General features: G+C 36.5%; 3 protein-coding genes across 9 annotated transcripts; 2 read left to right on the top strand and 1 right to left on the bottom strand.

Moving 5' to 3' along the window:
- The first annotated feature begins 112 nt into the window (after window positions 1-112).
- Window positions 113-5327, top strand: LOC124212790 (succinate--hydroxymethylglutarate CoA-transferase). Of its 5 annotated transcripts, XR_006881752.2 has the most exons (7): window positions 113-376; window positions 855-1849; window positions 1964-2032; window positions 2682-2790; window positions 2870-3025; window positions 3120-4648; window positions 4783-5327. XR_006881752.2 is itself a non-coding variant. In XM_046613244.2 (6 exons), exons 2-6 carry the CDS (start codon window positions 956-958, stop codon window positions 3143-3145), a joined length of 1254 nt encoding a protein of 417 aa, XP_046469200.1. In that variant the 5' UTR covers window positions 113-376; window positions 855-955; the 3' UTR covers window positions 3146-5327. The 5 variants fall into 5 exon arrangements, 2 of the variants coding, with proteins under 2 accessions (XP_046469200.1, XP_046469201.1); XM_046613244.2 differs by having other exon boundaries at window positions 3120-5327; XR_006881754.2 differs by lacking the exons at window positions 3120-4648; window positions 4783-5327 and having other exon boundaries at window positions 1964-2142; window positions 2870-3010.
- Fbw5 (F-box and WD repeat domain containing 5) lies at window positions 4824-9670 on the bottom strand. Of its 2 annotated transcripts, none has more exons than XM_046613236.2 (10): window positions 9529-9670; window positions 9201-9410; window positions 8927-9084; window positions 8577-8754; window positions 8043-8235; window positions 7744-7971; window positions 7489-7664; window positions 7084-7420; window positions 6736-6948; window positions 4824-6319 (listed from the first exon to the last, which is right to left on the bottom strand). In XM_046613236.2, the coding sequence occupies exons 1-10, from the start codon at window positions 9623-9625 to the stop codon at window positions 6052-6054; spliced, it is 2058 nt and encodes a 685-aa protein (XP_046469192.1). In that variant the 5' UTR covers window positions 9626-9670; the 3' UTR covers window positions 4824-6051. The 2 variants fall into 2 exon arrangements, with proteins under 2 accessions (XP_046469192.1, XP_046469194.1); XM_046613238.2 differs by having other exon boundaries at window positions 9468-9662.
- Window positions 9671-9903: 233 nt separating this feature from the next.
- Window positions 9904-17472, top strand: LOC124212787 (endoplasmic reticulum transmembrane helix translocase). Of its 2 annotated transcripts, XM_046613234.2 has the most exons (19): window positions 9904-10396; window positions 10696-10961; window positions 11044-11272; window positions 11401-11554; window positions 11631-11783; window positions 11874-12056; window positions 12165-12302; window positions 12479-12599; window positions 12664-12818; window positions 12914-13089; window positions 13181-13420; window positions 13500-13718; window positions 13801-13990; window positions 14102-14338; window positions 14424-14760; window positions 14866-15034; window positions 15348-15491; window positions 15618-15744; window positions 16411-17472. In XM_046613234.2, the coding sequence occupies exons 1-18, from the start codon at window positions 10130-10132 to the stop codon at window positions 15723-15725; spliced, it is 3486 nt and encodes a 1161-aa protein (XP_046469190.1). In that variant the 5' UTR covers window positions 9904-10129; the 3' UTR covers window positions 15726-15744; window positions 16411-17472. The 2 variants fall into 2 exon arrangements, with proteins under 2 accessions (XP_046469190.1, XP_046469189.1); XM_046613233.2 differs by having other exon boundaries at window positions 9905-10396; window positions 15618-17472.
- The last annotated feature ends 802 nt before the right edge of the window (window positions 17473-18274 follow it).

The following is an 18274-nucleotide window of genomic DNA, read 5'->3' as shown; positions in this document are numbered from 1 at the left end:
CAGACGAGTTTACCGATCAGGCTTTAGTTGAGATGACAGGCAGGCTTCAACAATAGTGCGTTTTCGAGTCTGAATTCGTTTCGTAGGATGACGTCGTTCAGTAACGTCCAACGTAGTGATAACAAATTTCTCCTGTTGGAATAGTGCGTGTTAATAGATGATTGCTCAATCCTAATAGGCACCGTTTTCTACTTACGTGTGTGTCCAGTCGAATGTAAACACGACCCAATCCTTCGAGAAAGCTGTCATCAAATTCTACGGAGTGCATATATTTCTATTCCAAGTCACTGAAGTTACGGCCAAAATGGCTGGACAGTCGTCGTCTCAAACCCAAACAGAAACACTTTCCGAAAAAGATATCAACGATGGGGCTCAGGTAAATGATAAACGACAATAACATTACGTAATACCATAATCACTCGGTTTATTCATTACCGCAACGTGTCACTTACCTCGATTCGTGTTTCGTCCACTTTTCACCCCTCGATCCTCCGTTTCAATGTAGAATTTAAACAGATCGAAATAACTTTGCGAGAGCGTTAGTAGATGTGCGGCTCTTTGACATTAATCGTAGTAAACTGAGTGGTGGGCGATTAGGAATGCGTTAATGGGAACTAAAGGTGACTCGACATTTTTACAAATCAACGAAGACGTTGCATATTCCAAATTACGTTTGTTTTGGATATCTCCGTTTGAAGTTTAAAATCAGTTGTAGTCGTGCCTTAAATCATACCGTAAGATACTTAAAGAGATAGTATCAAGGAGTAGATTTATCATCATGTCTAGAGTGATGAGATCATCAGTTGTAGTCAAAGCATTCGATCAAGAGAAAGCTAAGAAGATTTTTATGACAGCTAGTTTCAAGCCCTTCTCTACATCTGTCGAAGAAACGTCACCACTTTCTGGCGTCCGAGTCTTAGATCTGACACGTATTCTGGCTGGACCATATTGCACGATGATCTTGGGAGACTTAGGAGCTGAAATTTTAAAGATCGAGCGTCCGTTAGTGGGTGACGAGACGCGTAAGTGGGGCCCACCCTTTTTTCAAGGCACAAAAGAGTCGACATACTTCGCGAGTGTAAATCGCAACAAAAAAAGTCTTTGTATCGACATAAAGAAAGGCAAGGACGTTATTTATGATCTAGCGAAAAAGTCTGATGTATTCATTGAAAACTATGTCCCTGGCAAGCTGGCCGAAATGGGCTTGGACTACAAGTCTTTGAGCGAAGCAGCACCAGGGCTGATCTATTGTTCGATTACTGGCTATGGCTCTGAAGGTCCGTATGCCACTCGCCCAGGCTACGATGTGATTGCGGCTTCCTTGGGTGGTTTAATTAATATAACAGGTCCCAAAGATGGAGAGCCCTGCAAAGTAGGAGTTGCCGTCACTGATATGGCCACTGGTTTGTATGCTCACGGAGCAATAATGGCTGCGCTGCTCCAAAGGTTCAAAACCAACAGAGGACAGTGGATCCAATGTAATTTACTCTCTACCCAGGTCGCCAGCCTAGTTAATATTGCTTCTAATTACTTAAACGCTGGTAAGGAAGCTTCAAGGTGGGGTACGGCACATGAGAGTATTGTACCTTATGAAGCATTCCCAACTAAGGATGGATTTATTTCTGTGGGAGCTGGCAGTGACGTACAGTTTTTAGCCCTGTTAAAAATGATGAATCTAACTAACTTGGAGAAAGATCCCAAATTTAGAACAAATATCGATAGAGTAAAACACAGGGTAGAGCTCATCAACATACTTAGAGATAACTTTAAGACCAAAACCAGTGATGATTGGTCTGAAATTTTTCGAGATGCTCCCTTTCCAAATGGACGTATCAATACGATTGGCCAGGTAAGCCCTTGCAACGAGAGAGCTGGAAATCTTTATACTGATTTTTTAAAACTATTCTTGGTTTATTGATTCTTAGGTATCTGTTAACTCGTGTGTTATAATTTGATTTTCCAGGTCTTTGACGATCCACACATTAAGCACATAAAGTTGGTCAAAGAAATGATCCAACCAAGCATAGGAAAGGTGAAAGTTGTCGGTCCGCCAGTGAGCTACAGCTATGCTGACAATTCTGTTAGATCGCCACCCCCAATTTTAGGACAGCACACCAATGAAGTCTTGAAAAACGTTTTAAAGTATTCAGATGAGAAAATATCGAGATTAGTGACTGAGAAAATAATTCAGTAAATAACTGCGCTGGAAGATTCAGCTGAAATATGAAATTATTTGAATATTTTCAGTATTGTAAACACAAGTAAAAACAAAACAGTATTTTTAGATTTTTCTATTACTTTAGCATTGCGAGCTCGCATTGATTACAGATGTATGAATTGCAGAAAACAAGATCTTAATAAGTATTATCTGAGCAGCACATAGTGATAATAATAAACTGCTTCATGGAATATGGTGTTCTGAATATTCGTTTCCTTTCTTATTTTATGCTCTGCCATGTTAAATTCATTAATTTTGCATTCATAAGTGTAATGGTGATAAGAATTTACCCGGTTTAATATGTATATCACAGAAATTGTCTCACACTGGTATTGTTTCAACTCATTATTCAAGATTATGAATAATAGGTACACATATAGACAGTATTTTATATACAGAAAAAATAGAGCCAGATTTCACTGGATCATAAATTAATCTTCTGTGATCAATTTCTTTGTTTCAGGATATACCAACTATGAGATTATGTTTACGTAAGCCAAAATCCAGTAAAAAAGTTCAGTGGACACAAGGAACTGTTGATAATGAGCATATGAATAAAAAAAAGTCTAAATGTAAATTTCCGCTTAAGTACACGCATATAATCAAAATTAAAATTTGACTCGCTTTTCTAACATAATTCGTAATCTACAGGCTGCTGTATATACGAAAAACCAAAAGAATTTGGTGAGAGTAGCTCAGAAGACAGCGATGATGAGTGTGAGCACTGTCATGGGCACAGAGATATTCATCATAAGAATAACTCGAATGGAAATGAGGCACCTCAAGGAGCCATACCGTCTCAACCTGGTACATTTTTTGTATTTTAAACTTTGTATGATTTTTATCGTCTATTACAGGATATACAGAAAATTGTTTATTTACATTTAACGTTCTGTTTCAGAACCAATTGCTACAGGATCTGCCTAATTTTTAAGGGTTGAAGCATTTTTAGAAATGTTGATAGGTAACCCAATGTTGGCTTCGCATCTTAGATTTGAGTTCATTGTTAGGTTGACAAGGTTATATAAAACTTTGAAGGATATTTTGCCAGATTTTTTATACGGAGTCTTTTCACCTTTTTTCCAAGCGATATTACCTATTCACTTGGAGGATAGATCTGTCTTAAAAATGTAGCCATATTCGTTGCGTAATTCCATGAACATACTAGTAGATGAAGAGATTTCTGACAATTCATTTAAATAACAAATAGTCAGAAATGCAACATAGTAAATGTGTCAAAATCAAAATTATCAACTGACTTCTGAGTTCTAATTGCTGATTTTTATCTACTTTCCAAACAGCTTATAGAAAGCTGTTGTGCTAGTTAAAATTTGCAATTGCTCTGTATTTGACGCAGGCAATTGCAGTTTGTGTATAAATAACTATGATGTAATAGTTACAATGATGAGTTTTGTCGAAGTCTTGACTTCCAAAAAATTTCAAGGTGAAACAAACACTATAGTCGATCAGTCAATCTTTGGAAATTATACACATTCATATGATAGTTGAATTACATACTGTAGTGAAACTTCGTGTTTTGATCTATACCCATGATATCTCATTTCAACTGATGAAATAATCGTGAGAGAAGGGAATACAAATCTTCTCTAACTAATAGTTTTACCTAGGTCGTAATGTTTTCAATCTTCCAATTGTAGACACATTGTCTTGGGTGTTGCTCAATATTTGTTGGGTATTGGTTGTGCGTTGCATATGTAATGAATATTCTTAGGAACTCTTGTATAAAATTGAGATCATTTGATTGATTTATTTCGAAATCCTAATTTTCAATATTTGTTTTTTAGAAACTGTTATTTCTACTTGACATTAAATAGTTTCAGTCGTAAATTAAATTACAAGGAAAAATTATTTAACGAATCAAATTTGTAGTTTTGCTTTGTAAATACTTTTGCTATACTTCAAGCTAAATAATGTAGCACAATAAATTTATTTTCGAATTTGCATAATCGAAAGCTCCTATAACATAAAATATACAACTAAGTAACTTATTATGCAATACAAGTGCGAAAGAAGCATAGGTCAAGCACATTGAGTCCCACATTAAAATTGAGTATTTGAATATATGCTCTTTTTTTGAAATATTTCGAAATCAAATTTAATTTATCGTGATAGAAAGGAATATATATTTTTATACAAGGAAAATTATTTTTGAATAATTTTCAAGAGATGTTTAGTTCACAATTAATCATCGTTTGCTGTAATTCCTTGTCATAAAAGATAGCTATATTTCGCTTCTGAAAAATTCATCTAATCAGCATTCCATGTATTTTTGATGTACAAAGGTGTCCTTTCACGGTTCACTGTATCATACATGTAATGAGTAAAAAAAAAGAGGGAAAAAAAACATAGTTGTAAAGTGTGGAATTAAAATTTTGAAGGAAAAGCTGAACAGGGAACAGAGCTCGTGACGTTAGTATTATGTTTATTCTTAAATTAATGTACAATATGAATTAAGTACGTCTTGTATACTTCACATCAACTGATTTAATTAAGATACGATTTGCAATCGACATATAAAAATTACATATTTTTGCTATTTACAGATCGACTTGATGGTGAATCACAGAAATTTTTTTCCCCACTGCAGACTAAATACAGTTTCTGGAATATAATATTTTCATCTATTCCTTGTACTTCCATTTTTTGAATTGTAATTTACCATGCCAAACAAATGACAAAAAAACGTTCATCATGAAAATTCATTAAAATTGAAGCTATTGTAATTCAAGACTATGATGTCACGTCTTGCGCATTGCAACTTTTATGCCGGATGTTTCTGTCGTATCTAATACGTCATCAATAATGGAATTGTAGCATGCACGCTTGTGAATCTACAGTTATATATGCTGCAATATCTATAAATTTTAGTCAAGTTACAAACTATACTTCAAAGTAGAAGTAATTCAAACAACTTATAACGAAATTTTCAGTCGTGATTCCTGCACGAAAAAGTGAAATCTTTGAAACCAGTAGATATTCATACAACTGAAGAAAACCGTTCACTTGTACATATTAGTTATAACCCTACACCTAGTGAAGTCACAACATTGCAAATTGTTAATAAACAATTGATCTTTCGTTTGTTCAACTTCCAAAATTTTAATTTTCCAAAAACCTTCGCATCAAAAAAAACTCAACCGAACATCAGGTTTCTTTCACAGAATTTCTGGCCAGTTGAGTTCGATCAAATATTTTCCTCAAGAAACTTGGACATTAAAAACAATACGATAGTATTAAATACAGTGTTTTTCGAACATAAGTCGAGGTCTCTGGTGCTGGTTTGCTTTAAAAAATTTGTACTCAACTGATATGAGCGATTGACTTTACAGGTATATTTGAAGAATAATTACTGAAATAAAGTCTCAGAATCAGAAGTCAACTTACATTCAGGGTCGACTTATGTTTAATACAATACAGCATATATTGATGTATAAAATAATTGATGTATTACCCAATCAACGTATACTCATGTACATAAGTAAATTAGCTGCAAGATAAATATTGGTGTCAACAAAATCAACCAGATTTCTCTGTCTAATTGAGTTAAAATGGCTGTTAATCGCAATGTAGACTAGTTACTCAAATTTTTATAGAGTAAAATTGCACTATTCTATAATAGACATTGTACCTTTTATGAATTCAGATCATATTTGGTGCGATTAGATTCCAATCCTTTTTAAACTCTACACCGGTACTTCAATTTATTTTATAATCATTCCAAAATCTAACTTCCCGAAAGGACTTCGTGAAAAGCTAAATTAGTAATTAATATTGCGCAAAGGTTTTTAAATTGGAAATTGAATAGCTTTTAATCAGTCAACGTTACAGCTGCTCCTGTGATACCGGCATCGTTTTCTTACTTCCAATCCCCTGCGATACATTTCTTCATTTAATCCCAGCTCTTTGACCATCGATCGACTTCGCCAAACTTTAACTGTGTAGTCATCGCTGGTGGTCACAAGCATTTCAGGATCCTTCGGATTAAATGCAACAGAGTTTACGACATCAGAATGCGGTAGTTTAGCTAAACATACTCCGTAATGTCGATCCCAAAGATAACCATGCTTATCCTCTGCTCCACTAGAAAGTACATTTAATCAACATTTACTATTATTGATATTTATTGTCTTCTTTCAACTATTTTTGACAAAGACTTTAATATTGCTTATCATTATTGCACATCATATCATTGCTCATTAAGGACAGAGATATAGTCTTGAACTTGATTGAAAGTGAAACTTGGATGAGTTATAAATAGTGGTAGAATAAAGCGTAATTTTGTCAGGTAGGTCGACCTCGGTGTGAGATATACTAAGGTTTTCCCTATCTGTACATCGTAACTTTCGCTATTTTTGAAAGGTTAACATCGTAAAAATATACACTGTTACAAAAAGAAGAAGATCGGAAGGGCGAGTATTTCTCAAAAACTCATATTTTACTTAAAATTCTGCTGAAGTTGTTCAAAATACATGTAAAATATGCGCGTGTAGACTTACCTTGCAACATATTCATTGCACACATCTAAGAATATAAAAAAACATTCGTGATTCGGCGTGTAAGCCTTGTGCGCCCGTAGCATTGTACCAACTTGTTTCAAAGTAACCAAATCGATAACGTGAATATCAATTTCTTGAGCAATTGGTGGTGGTTCCAACGGGTTTGTGATAACGTAGCCCCTTGGCCACGGTCTTGTATTAACATACAAATATCTGGGTGACAAAATCAATCCTGAATTATGATATGACTAAACTAGTATTATAGAAGTGGGTTCAATATAAATTAACATTGCTAATTTGCTGTTACATTCATGAATTAGGTTTGATTCAATCAATCGTGAAACACACCTGTGATCTGGAGATAAACTCATTCCGATAACATGACCATGAAGATCTATGAGATGATCTACTTTGTCAAATTTATCGGCGACAGCATTATAGTCCAGCCAATTAGGCTCGGTTCTAGGCGATCTGCAATTTTGTCTCTCGCGCTCGCGTTCTCGCTGGGCAATCCTCTCTTTTAAAGAAGGCCCAGGATCAAGACGTCTCGGAAAACTCATCGGCTTGATACGTTTAAAACCAATTTGGTGGGGAGTGTAAGTTTTTGACCCAGTCGTAAAAATGAGATACTTCTCCGGGCTGTCAGCTAAATCGTCAGAGTCACAATCCTCTCCATCTGATGACTCTGTAAATGTAAATGCGAACAATAATTAATAATAAAATCATTTTCAAAGAAGTTAATTTCTCACTCACCTGTTGTCTCGCTTTCTTCTTCCCACGTCAGATCATCATTTTCGCAACTATGATCTGTCGTATCTTTTTCGATTTCCACTTGTCGGTAATTTTCGTTGTACTGAATGGGACTTGCATACTCAAACCCATCGCCGAGCCTTCGCCAGTTAAGAAACCCACCTTCCAGTGTGCTGTATCTGAAGTAAAAAAAAAACCACAAGATTGACTCTACCTTGAAAAATAACTATGATTGACTAAGGTCTTAAGTCAACTCACTGCAGTCTGGATGACGCATGATGTAGAACTTCAGGTTCTTCAGTCTGCTGTTGACCATTATTTGAAGACATGGAGGATAGCTCTCTATGGCTTGGCGGATTCCCTTTCTCTTCTCTGACATCAGAAGTTAATGGTTCATTTTGCTGAGTTTCAGTTTTCGGCGATGCGGGGGATAAACAATTAGCTACCATCACAGCTCTAATCGAGGATGCATTGCTGTTGTAAAATCTATAAGAAAAGGTCACATTACATAAGAATTGTTATGTAAATCTTTTCCATTTTAATGCAATTCCACTCACCGATACAATTGATTCATTATCGGTACATGTTCGCTGGCTGACTCTTGGCTAGCTTTGTTCAGCCATAACACACTTGTGCTAACCAAGTGTGCTAACCAGTGCAGATCTCCGCTTAGTAAGTGTCGCTCGCTGTACCATGTGCCGAATATGTCATAGGGTTTATTCACAACTCTGCACTGAAGTTCAAATCCAGCTGTAAATAAATTTGGAAGTGCAAACATACCAAAAATCTTTTCTTGACAATTTGAAATTGGCTTTCTTGGCATTAAGCAGTCAGAATCCAAGCTCACAGATCATAGGCCATAAATAATATTCTTGACATTTCTCAATTGATTTAGTTTCTAGTTAATAATCTAAATTCGAAATTTGAAATTTCCATAGCATGAAGAACACAATATGTTTGCAAGTTATGGTCGGAAGTTAGAAGGGTAATATCAGAATCCTAAATTTTGGATTTATTCGAGATTATACAGACAAGTCATTGCCACTCTACTGTTCTAAAGAGGAGTATTATTCTTTGTAATCCATACTCACGCTCAAGACTAAAGACTGCAATTTCTCCAGAGGTACTGTGGGGAGTTCCAAAGTGAACTCCAGATACAAGAAGCAAGGTATCGGATGAATTGAATTGAGAAAATTGTGTGTACTTCCAGCTAAATGTTTTCATGTCTCGATGGTATTTAATACTTGCTGGATAACTGCTGTTCCATACCTAAGAAATAAATATAAATTCGATAAAAGGTGCTGTTCTCAGTGGAAATATTGCAAGACATTGTATACAAATTTAAAGTAATATTGACCAAGTGTGCAATTGACAGAATTCTGAGACACTGACTCAATTTCAACTATTTGAAAATAAATTATAGTATTTAACAAGTTTTTACAATTATGTAGCCGTCTTTGGAGCATGTTGTGAACATTTGCCCATTATGCGAAAAGCTAACGTGCAGTACTTGGTTGGTGTGTTCTTTGCGGACCTCGGTTTCCAACAACGGAGTGTGGTAAGTAAGCCGTTTGAATTCTTGAAGCCAAGAAGTTTTGCCTGTAGCAGGCAAAAAATGTTCATCTTTGATTTAATTGCGCACTGTTATTTTCCAAATGCTTATTTATTTTCACCATCTATAAATAGATAACTTGGTGGTATTGCGTTTAACTTACCAGGCATAATGCTCACGTTCGGATCGATTTTGTAGGTTTGGTAAAAGAGATCCTTCCAGAGGAATTCGTCTTTGCAAACCCTGTGCCATGTTCTGCATACTTCTCCAACTGTCAGCAGCTCTTTTGGCGTAAGATATTGAAAAATGCTTAGAAGTACGGAGTCTGGCAGGTACCACCAAATGTCATGGTTATCGGAATTCTCCGTGTAATCTGTAAATGAATTTCTACTACTAAGCGGTTGACAGTTTTCAGCGGAATTAAATGTACCGTCCATTTCAGCGAAAGTCCTAGCTCAACTCTTTGTATAATATCACGGTTCTTTGTTTACTATAACAGCTGATGCCTGTCATCCTCTCTGTACCGCAGATCGAGCTTTTCCCTCCTGGTGATATCTGTGGGCCAGGAAGGAAGAGGGGAGGACACATAACTCCGTACTACGGTTTTCTGCACAGGTCCAGGCACTTCGTCTCTAAAATTGTGACGGTAGTGAACCCGATGTTGTGAATTTTTCCCGGTAGCGCTGGTGACGGGGAGGCCAATGCATTTGTAGTAACGGCCACCGAGATTGCAGCGCTCCGGTTTTTGGTGTACAAACTAAGAAGTATAGGCCTCAAAACGGTTACGCGGCGTTCAATAGTAAGGGAATAGGAGTGCCAAGAGTGGCCCAGATTTGTGTAGAAGACCGTACTCCGTAATATTTCCGATTATAGAGGTGGGACACATTCGGATCGAAAGCTGGAGTACCGATACCGCCGCTCGCAGCGTTGGTTTCGTCCGTTGCATCGGAAAATTGTAGTAGGATTCACAGCTCTATACGCGAAATGCCGTGACTCAGGATCTACCGGGTTTCTAGCAGTTTGAGCAGTTCAGTGACGGTTTACGTACCCGTAATTCGTCTGTTCTTTCTCGACGGCTACAGTGGAGTAATCATGGTTACGGTATCTGAAACACGCGTAGATGAACTCGTGCAGAGTGTCACCCTGCACGTACCTCGCAAATTGTTATTTAATGGTTACATATTGCCGTTTGTCGTCCTACAAGCCGTGTGGATTTACAGTTGGATTTTTATTTACGGTATCGACGAATATTACGATGCTGGTTTGGTGGGCATTGCGGCTATCGGATTGTTACAGATTTTCGTCTGCCTATGTTGTCAGTGGTCAGTCCACGTGCAAAGTTTTCTAAACTGCAGTTTTGTAAGTTTTTTTCATCGTTACCCGTACTCTCGCCTTAGTAATTGTCACTCTTGTCATTCCTAATTAACTATTTATGTTTAAATCGAGCAATATGTTTTCCTTACGCGGCAGCCATGTCAATTTATTCTTCTGCTACGATGGCGGGAGTTTCGTATTTCTTATGTCATGCTTTCACTACGTTTCCAAAAAATATAAGGTATAAATTGATATACCGTTAACTAATCTTCAACAACACCAGCGGTCTTTTATCCATTAAGCTCCTCTTTCTATACATCTATAATTATTCATGTTATTCGTAGACAAACGATCCTTACAAAGCTAAAGTAGCCAAAGTTGTTCCAACACCGAATAACGGAAGTTCAGAGCTTGTTGTACTACATCACAGCAGTAGTCAAGAGCCATGGTTCATTTTCCAAAAGACTAAGTACTCATGGGATCCAGATAAGAAGATATTCAAGGGCTTAGAGTTTCCTGTTGCGAATGCTATTCAGCATTATAATAGCTGGAAGGGCTATCAGGATGCAGAGGAAGTTACAGCCGCCGAAGAAAAATATGGTAGAAACAAGTAAGAACGTATTTGGATTTATTATCTGATACATTTGTATCCTTACATAGCACAATTAAATATAATCAAATCATTCTTTTAGTCTCGATATGGTTGTACCTGAATTTAGGGAGCTTTTTAAGGAGCGTGCCATTGCTCCATTCTTTGTGTTTCAAGTATTCTGCGTCGCACTGTGGTGCCTTGACAAATATTGGTATTACAGCATATTCACTCTAATTATGCTTATCATGTTTGAGTGCACGTTGGTTCAGCAGCAACTTAGAAACATGGCAGAAATTCGTAAAATGGGTAATAAGCCATACATGATAATGGTAAGCTTTCAAGCATGATTATTTTCATAATAGTTCATATGTTTTATAAAATTAACACGTTAAAAATAAACTTCAAGCTTTTCATTTTCATCGTAATACAATGGATTTTTCAACAAAATTTGGTATAGGTATACAGGAACAGAAGGTGGCGAACTATATTTACTGATCAACTGGTTCCTGGCGATATTGTTTCCATTACACGATCACAGAATGACAATCTAGTTCCATGCGACATGCTTTTATTGAGAGGTCCTTGCATTGTTGACGAGAGCATGTTGACTGGTAATAGGAATTCAAGTTTTGATTCAAATTCTTTAATTCCAATTTGTGCATTATTAACTCCAGTGATGAAACGCAGGAGAGTCAGTACCACAAATGAAAGAACCTGTCGAGGGACTTGAAGGAAACAGAGATTTGAACATCGATGGGGATAGTAAACTACATGTTTTGTTCGGTGGCACCAAAGTGGTCCAGCATACGTCCCCTGGGAAAAGTACAACAGGTCTTAGAGGCATGTTGAATAATTAGCAGGACTTGTCTGTTCTAATAATATTAAAGTACCTCATTGACACACTTCATCTTCTTTTTCCTACTTTAACAGCAACCGACAATGGCTGTGTGGCCTATGTTTTGCGAACTGGCTTTTCAACGTCACAGGGAAAACTATTAAGGACCATTCTCTTTGGAGTGAAACGAGTAACGGCAAACAACTTGGAAACATTTGGCTTTATTTTATTTCTGTTGATCTTCGCAGTTGCAGCTGCTGCATATGTTTGGATTAAAGGTACTAACATTTTATCAAATGTCAGTCACAGTTATTCTATCGAATCTTTATTGTTTTGACCCAATCGTTTAAAAGCAAAATATATTCTTCACTTAAAATCGATTTCAGGAAGTGAAGACCCGACAAGAAATAAGTACAAATTGTTTCTCGAGTGTACTCTCATTCTCACATCGGTTGTGCCACCAGAATTGCCAATAGAATTGTCCCTGGCAGTCAACACATCACTACTGGCCTTATCTAAACTAGGTGGGTCACAATTAACAAATAATAATAATAGTAATAATAAAAAACCATCTTGAAACACAAGGACGTAAAGAATTTTCACTATTAAATATTGGTGTAGAAACTTCAAGTTTTTTAAACCCATTTCAATGTGTGTACATATATTACACACCATACCTACAATTTTGCTACTTGTTTAGGAGTCTACTGTACGGAGCCTTTCAGAATTCCATTTGCTGGAAAGGTAGAAATTTGCTGTTTTGACAAAACTGGAACTTTAACGAGTGACGATTTGGTTGTAGAAGGAATTGCAGGAATGAAGTAAGTCATCTACGAACTTTTACCGTTAAACAACCTCATTAAAATCGTTAATAAATTATTTTAGTGGGAAGTCTGATGTAATACCTTTATCTAAGTGTCCTGCAGAGAGTGTACAAGTATTGGCAACTTGCCATTCCTTGGTTCAATTGGATGATGGAATAGTCGGAGATCCTCTTGAGAAAGCTACTCTGTCTGCAGTAGATTGGAATCTTACAAAAGGTACATATCTTGGTTTTCTCGAGGAAGTATATTATAATTATAACTTTTCATATTGCTGTATATCATTCATACCATTCATGTTGTTCATCTTTCAGGCGATGTTGTTATCACAAAGAAGGGAAAAAACCCAGGATTGAAAATTTTCCAAAGGCACCATTTTTCCTCCGCGTTGAAGAGAATGTCAGTTGTAGCTGGTTACATAACTCCTGGTTCTACAGAGCCGCATTATATCGTAACTGTTAAAGGAGCACCAGAGACACTTAAATCAATGGTAATTGTTAATAGATGTAATACATTAGTAGCCAAATTTGGTATCACGACCAAATAGTCAGAGAATTCATAAATAACCATTTTTATTCCAGTTCTCATCAACACCAGAAAATTATGACTCTACTTATTTATCATTATCTCGACGTGGCGCACGGGTCCTCGCACTAGGTCATCGCACTCTTCCATTCCCTCTGTCTGCTCAGGAACTAAGAGACATGACTCGGGACCAGTTGGAGTCAGAATTAACGTTTGCCGGATTTGTGATAATTAGCTGCCCACTAAAGACTGATTCAAAAGCTGTTATAAAAGAGATCATAAATGCATCTCATTCGGTATGATTTTTATTTTCATATTTGATTGCTGATTCGAGTATTTGCAGTTCATAATAAATTGTCAAATTATGTTTTTCAGGTAGTTATGATAACAGGTGACAATCCACTAACTGCTTGCCATGTTGGCCGAGAATTACATTTTACAAAAAAGACTGCAACATTGATATTAACACAAACTTCTAGCGGGTGGATATGGGAAAGTGTGGATCAGACGAAAAACTTGCAACTAAATTCGAAAGATGATGGCAAGAAGGGCCAAGAGCTTTGGAAAGATTATTCACTATGTATTACTGGCGAGGTAAAGCTGAATTTTGCTAAATTTATTCTATTCATTAATTAATGACGCGACTGTATTAATAGTCTTCATTATTCTTCTACAGGGTTTGACGTTTCTAAAAGAAAACTACAAAAATTTACTGTATCAACTACTACCGCATATAGCAATATTTGCACGGTTTGCTCCAAAGCAGAAGGAATTCGTTATAACTGCTTTGCAAGAATTGGGGTACACGACACTGATGTGTGGCGATGGAACAAATGATGTGGGGGCTCTGAAACACGCTCAAGTCGGTAGGTTGTTCAAATGCACGTCACATGAAATGACTTTCCAAATGGTTTTAGAAGACATTGTATATGTACCTCCAAAGTTTTCGTTTACCCCACCATTTCATTTTTTCCTAGGCGTTGCCATCATTTCAAATGCACCGGAGAGACTTCCGGTTGAAAAACGAGAAAGCCCTGCCCCTCCTAGCGTGGTTAATGGTCCAAGAACCAACTCCAGACACGCGAATAATACACAGGCAAAGATTCAGAAAATCCTTAAGGAATTGGAGGAACAAGATCAATCGCAATTAGTGAAATTGGGGGACGCATCTATAGCTGCTCCTTTCACCAGTAAACTGTCATCCATTCAGTGCAGTACGGATCTCATTTTATACTAGATGACGTTGTGTTTGACTTTGTCGATATCTCTCTACCGTATATGTTGTATTTTGTGTTCCAGTTTGCCACGTGATAAAGCAGGGTCGTTGCACCTTAGTCACAACACTGCAAATGTTCAAAATTCTTGCTTTGAACGCTCTTGTTCTTGCTTACAGTCAGTCGGTTCTGTATTTAGATGGAATTAAATTCAGTGATGCTCAAGCTACTCTGCAAGGACTATTGGCAGCCTCATGTTTCTTATTCATCTCAAGATCAAAACCACTCAAGACATTGTCCAAGCAAAGGCCGTTGCCCAATATTTTTAATTTATACACGATTTTAACGGTGCTACTTCAATTTGCAGTTCACTTTATCTGCCTCATTTTCCTAGTCCGAGAAGCTGCCATTCGTTCACCTAAGTAAGATATATTCGATTCTACTTAAAATTATCTTGCTTGAATCATTAAACTGTTGAATGAATTCGTATCTTAATTTGATCACTGGTTGGACTTATATTTTTTTAGAAACGATACCTTAGCTGCACTACTTGCCCCGAATGATGACACGGGCATATCGTCGTCATCAAGTGAGGATGACGAAGATGGTGAGCCTTTCCAAGCGGATTTAGTCAACAGTACTGTCTATATAATATCTATGGCACTCCAGATATCTACTTTCGCCATAAACTATAGAGTAAGTAGCAAATTTGAAATACCAGGGTAATTCATGAAAGATTGTCTAATGCTTCTATTGCAAACTTAATTTCCACACTTTTTTGCTGTTGGAATGAAAATGAAGGATTATCAGAAAACTTGGAGATTCAGGAACACAACAATGCTTGACTGACTCAAATTTATTTGTGTTTATAGTAATTGGTAGCAGCAAGATCAGGGCAGTATTTCTTTAAAATAGATCAATGTTACAGCCAGATCCTTTCACCAATGTATCAGGTGAAGAAATTCTGTTGCCTCTACAATTCCTAATTGATCTAATCAATTTTTTTCAGGGACATCCATACATGGAGAGCCTCTCCGAGAATAAAGCTCTCTTGTACAGCGTGGTCGGTAGTTCCTTGTGTATCCTAGGTTTGGCATGCGGGTTCTTGCCTGAAATATCAGCTCAATTCGAAATTGTTGATTTTCCAGAAGACGTGAGTATACTTACACCGATTCTAGTAGTGAATATAAAATATACGAAACTAAGAAAATAATGACGAAATTTTGATACTTGGAACGTAGTTAATTATGTATAGTACAATATTTTTATTCTCTTGCAGTTTCGGTTAATTCTGGTGCAAGTATTGTTTGCTGATTTTCTATTCGCGTACATTGTCGATAGAATATGCCGGTGGCTGTTTGGCGAAGGAAAATACCAGAAGCTATGATCTACTGGCAGTTAATTAAGTACTTTATCCATATAGTTGATTTTCAAAAATATTCTTATAAATCAACAGCCTTATTCTGCGGCTGGATAGTGTTACAGTTGAATCAATGCTCTGGCAAAAATATTCTATCTAGTTTCACGGAGGAACCTGTTTGGAACAAATTTTTTATTAAAATTTCAACTTTACGTATTTTATTTACGTATAGTTGCATTCTGAACCGTTACCATCTACCCTAAACATTATTAGTAGCGCAAAATATTTACACCGAATTGTGCTCTCATGACCTCATGACCTCATTGAAACTTTTCTAAGATATTTTCGTAATTCGGATATTTTTTCAACTTGGCACATGTAATTAAGCAGATAAATTTAAGATTACGAAGAGTGTAACCTGTGATCTCGGTAAGATTTTAAAAAAATTTATAAACGAGTCCACAAACATGAAATGCAAAGCAGACCACTATTCGATTTGTGATTGCTCAACGTACAGAAACCGTACAGTTATAAAACACGGCTATTTTATGCATAGTTTTATCGGTGTTAAAAGTAGACGATAAAAATGACTCACAACTCGTATGAGTATAAGACAGCCTTTTGGAACGCAGAGTAAGGCTGCGTATAGGAAAATATTGATCGTGTTACCGTGTAACGCGACATCTAAATGAATATATTCTTATAATTACAGGATTTTGTCGAGCAATTCGTACATAGCACACTATTCTACAAAATTTTTCTAAGTGTCAATTAGTTCGAAAGACATCCTGTATCTACATGTGAGTAGGTCATATAAGTATATGTATATATTAGGTATTTGCATATGCGTACGCAAAGAGAGATACATATAAGCGTATATAAGTTTGCGTATGTATGCATATTTATTAGATCGATTACTCGAGGAAACTACCCGTTCTTTACGAGTCTGTGCGACGTAATTTTTCACCAAAAAATGTATAAAAGTAATAAAAAACAGTAGCCCGCTATATGCTTAATCATGTTTTGCATTTACCCATATGCGACACGTCTTGTGATCAAAATCAAAATTGAGATTGTAAAATTTGGATCGTTACTAATGAAATTTAAACACATTCCGCGCGTGGAACTCGTGGCGGGTTATTTTTTTCTATCCTTGGGAGTAATCGATCGAGGTAATAAAAGCGTCTTAGGCCATTAATGTTTTAAGAGTGATAAATTTGCAGAGACTTACGGTTGAGAGCAAAACTGAGCCGCGTAGCTTGTACACAACCAGATTCATTTCGTTTTCACTGCTATTTACTTTGGAGAACTGCTGTTCATTCTGCCACGTGGTCAGTTTTATGCTCAGTATTACGATAATGTAAATCGATCGAGATTCATGAATTTCAATTTCAGATGTCAATCTTTGACGAATTACTTGAATGCCTGATCCGTGAAAAATAGTTAACAAAATGGGTGACAAATCAAATTGTAGGTTTTGCGAGATTTCTGCACGTTAATTTATCCAAAATTTTCGTTTTCTTTTCTATAAATTCCTGATCGATTTATATCACCGTAATTTATTATAATACAGACAGTTCGTTTTGTAGGATGTAAGTTTTCAAGCGTCCGTAAATTGGGGACAGATTTTATACACATGCATACAAGTACACTACGTTAAGGCAAATGTGATTTTGAATTGAAGGTGAGACGTGTAGTGTTGTACTATAATCTTATATAGCAGTACCAACTATATTATCAATAAATACTGAACATCATTCCTTTATCAAAATGACACCTGGCGCTTGACTAATCACTGACGTATCCTCTGAGCTGCCCTATCAAACCGCCCTATCCCTTAAAAACTTGCAAATAGACTTGAAAAATGAGCCATTATACAGAAAGCAATATTCCCGAATCTTAAATAACGGGCACTTGCTTGTTAAGAGAGTCCAAATTTGAAGGCCGATTTTAATTACGGTTGTTAAGAAACTAGATTATTACGAACGCGCGATTGATTGCTAATATGTAACTTGCAACAATTTTGTACAATATATCATAAGCCGATAGCTGTAATCTAGATTATAAATGACCTACCGACAGGGTAATTTGTCGTTGTTATACCCGGCTTTTATTAGATCGTGCTTAATTACACTGTTATGTTGGGATTTAGCTCCGCGAACCGATACGTTCGTCTTATGTATGTATCTTAATTTTTTTGCACGTTCAAATAGAATTTTATCAATAGAAATTTTCTATCAGATTGCATTTTTTTTTTAATTAGGTCTGAATTCCGCTGTATATTTCAGCGATGTTCTTCCGGCTTACGAGGCCAAAAGAAATCGATTTTGTGAGACAGTATTATTATAGAGCTTGTTCACCACTTGCATAAACAGTCGTAATAACCTTTGAACAGAGCATATGTTACGAGAAAAGAATTAAGAAAATGAATTTTTTCATTCGATACATCAATCCACAATGATATTTTTGCTCCTACCTTGACGTGGAAGAAGGCCTCTACACAGCTCGGCAAAAAAAATCGCGTATAATATTATACCGTGGTTACGTAAACCTGCGACCAGCTGCTTTTCCCGCAG

This window comes from Neodiprion pinetum, chromosome 2 (assembly GCF_021155775.2).
Source record: "Neodiprion pinetum isolate iyNeoPine1 chromosome 2, iyNeoPine1.2, whole genome shotgun sequence".
Classification (NCBI taxonomy): domain Eukaryota; kingdom Metazoa; phylum Arthropoda; class Insecta; order Hymenoptera; family Diprionidae; genus Neodiprion; species Neodiprion pinetum.
Note: the sequence above shows the minus strand (reverse complement) of the source record. Positions and strands in the feature narration are given on the sequence as shown.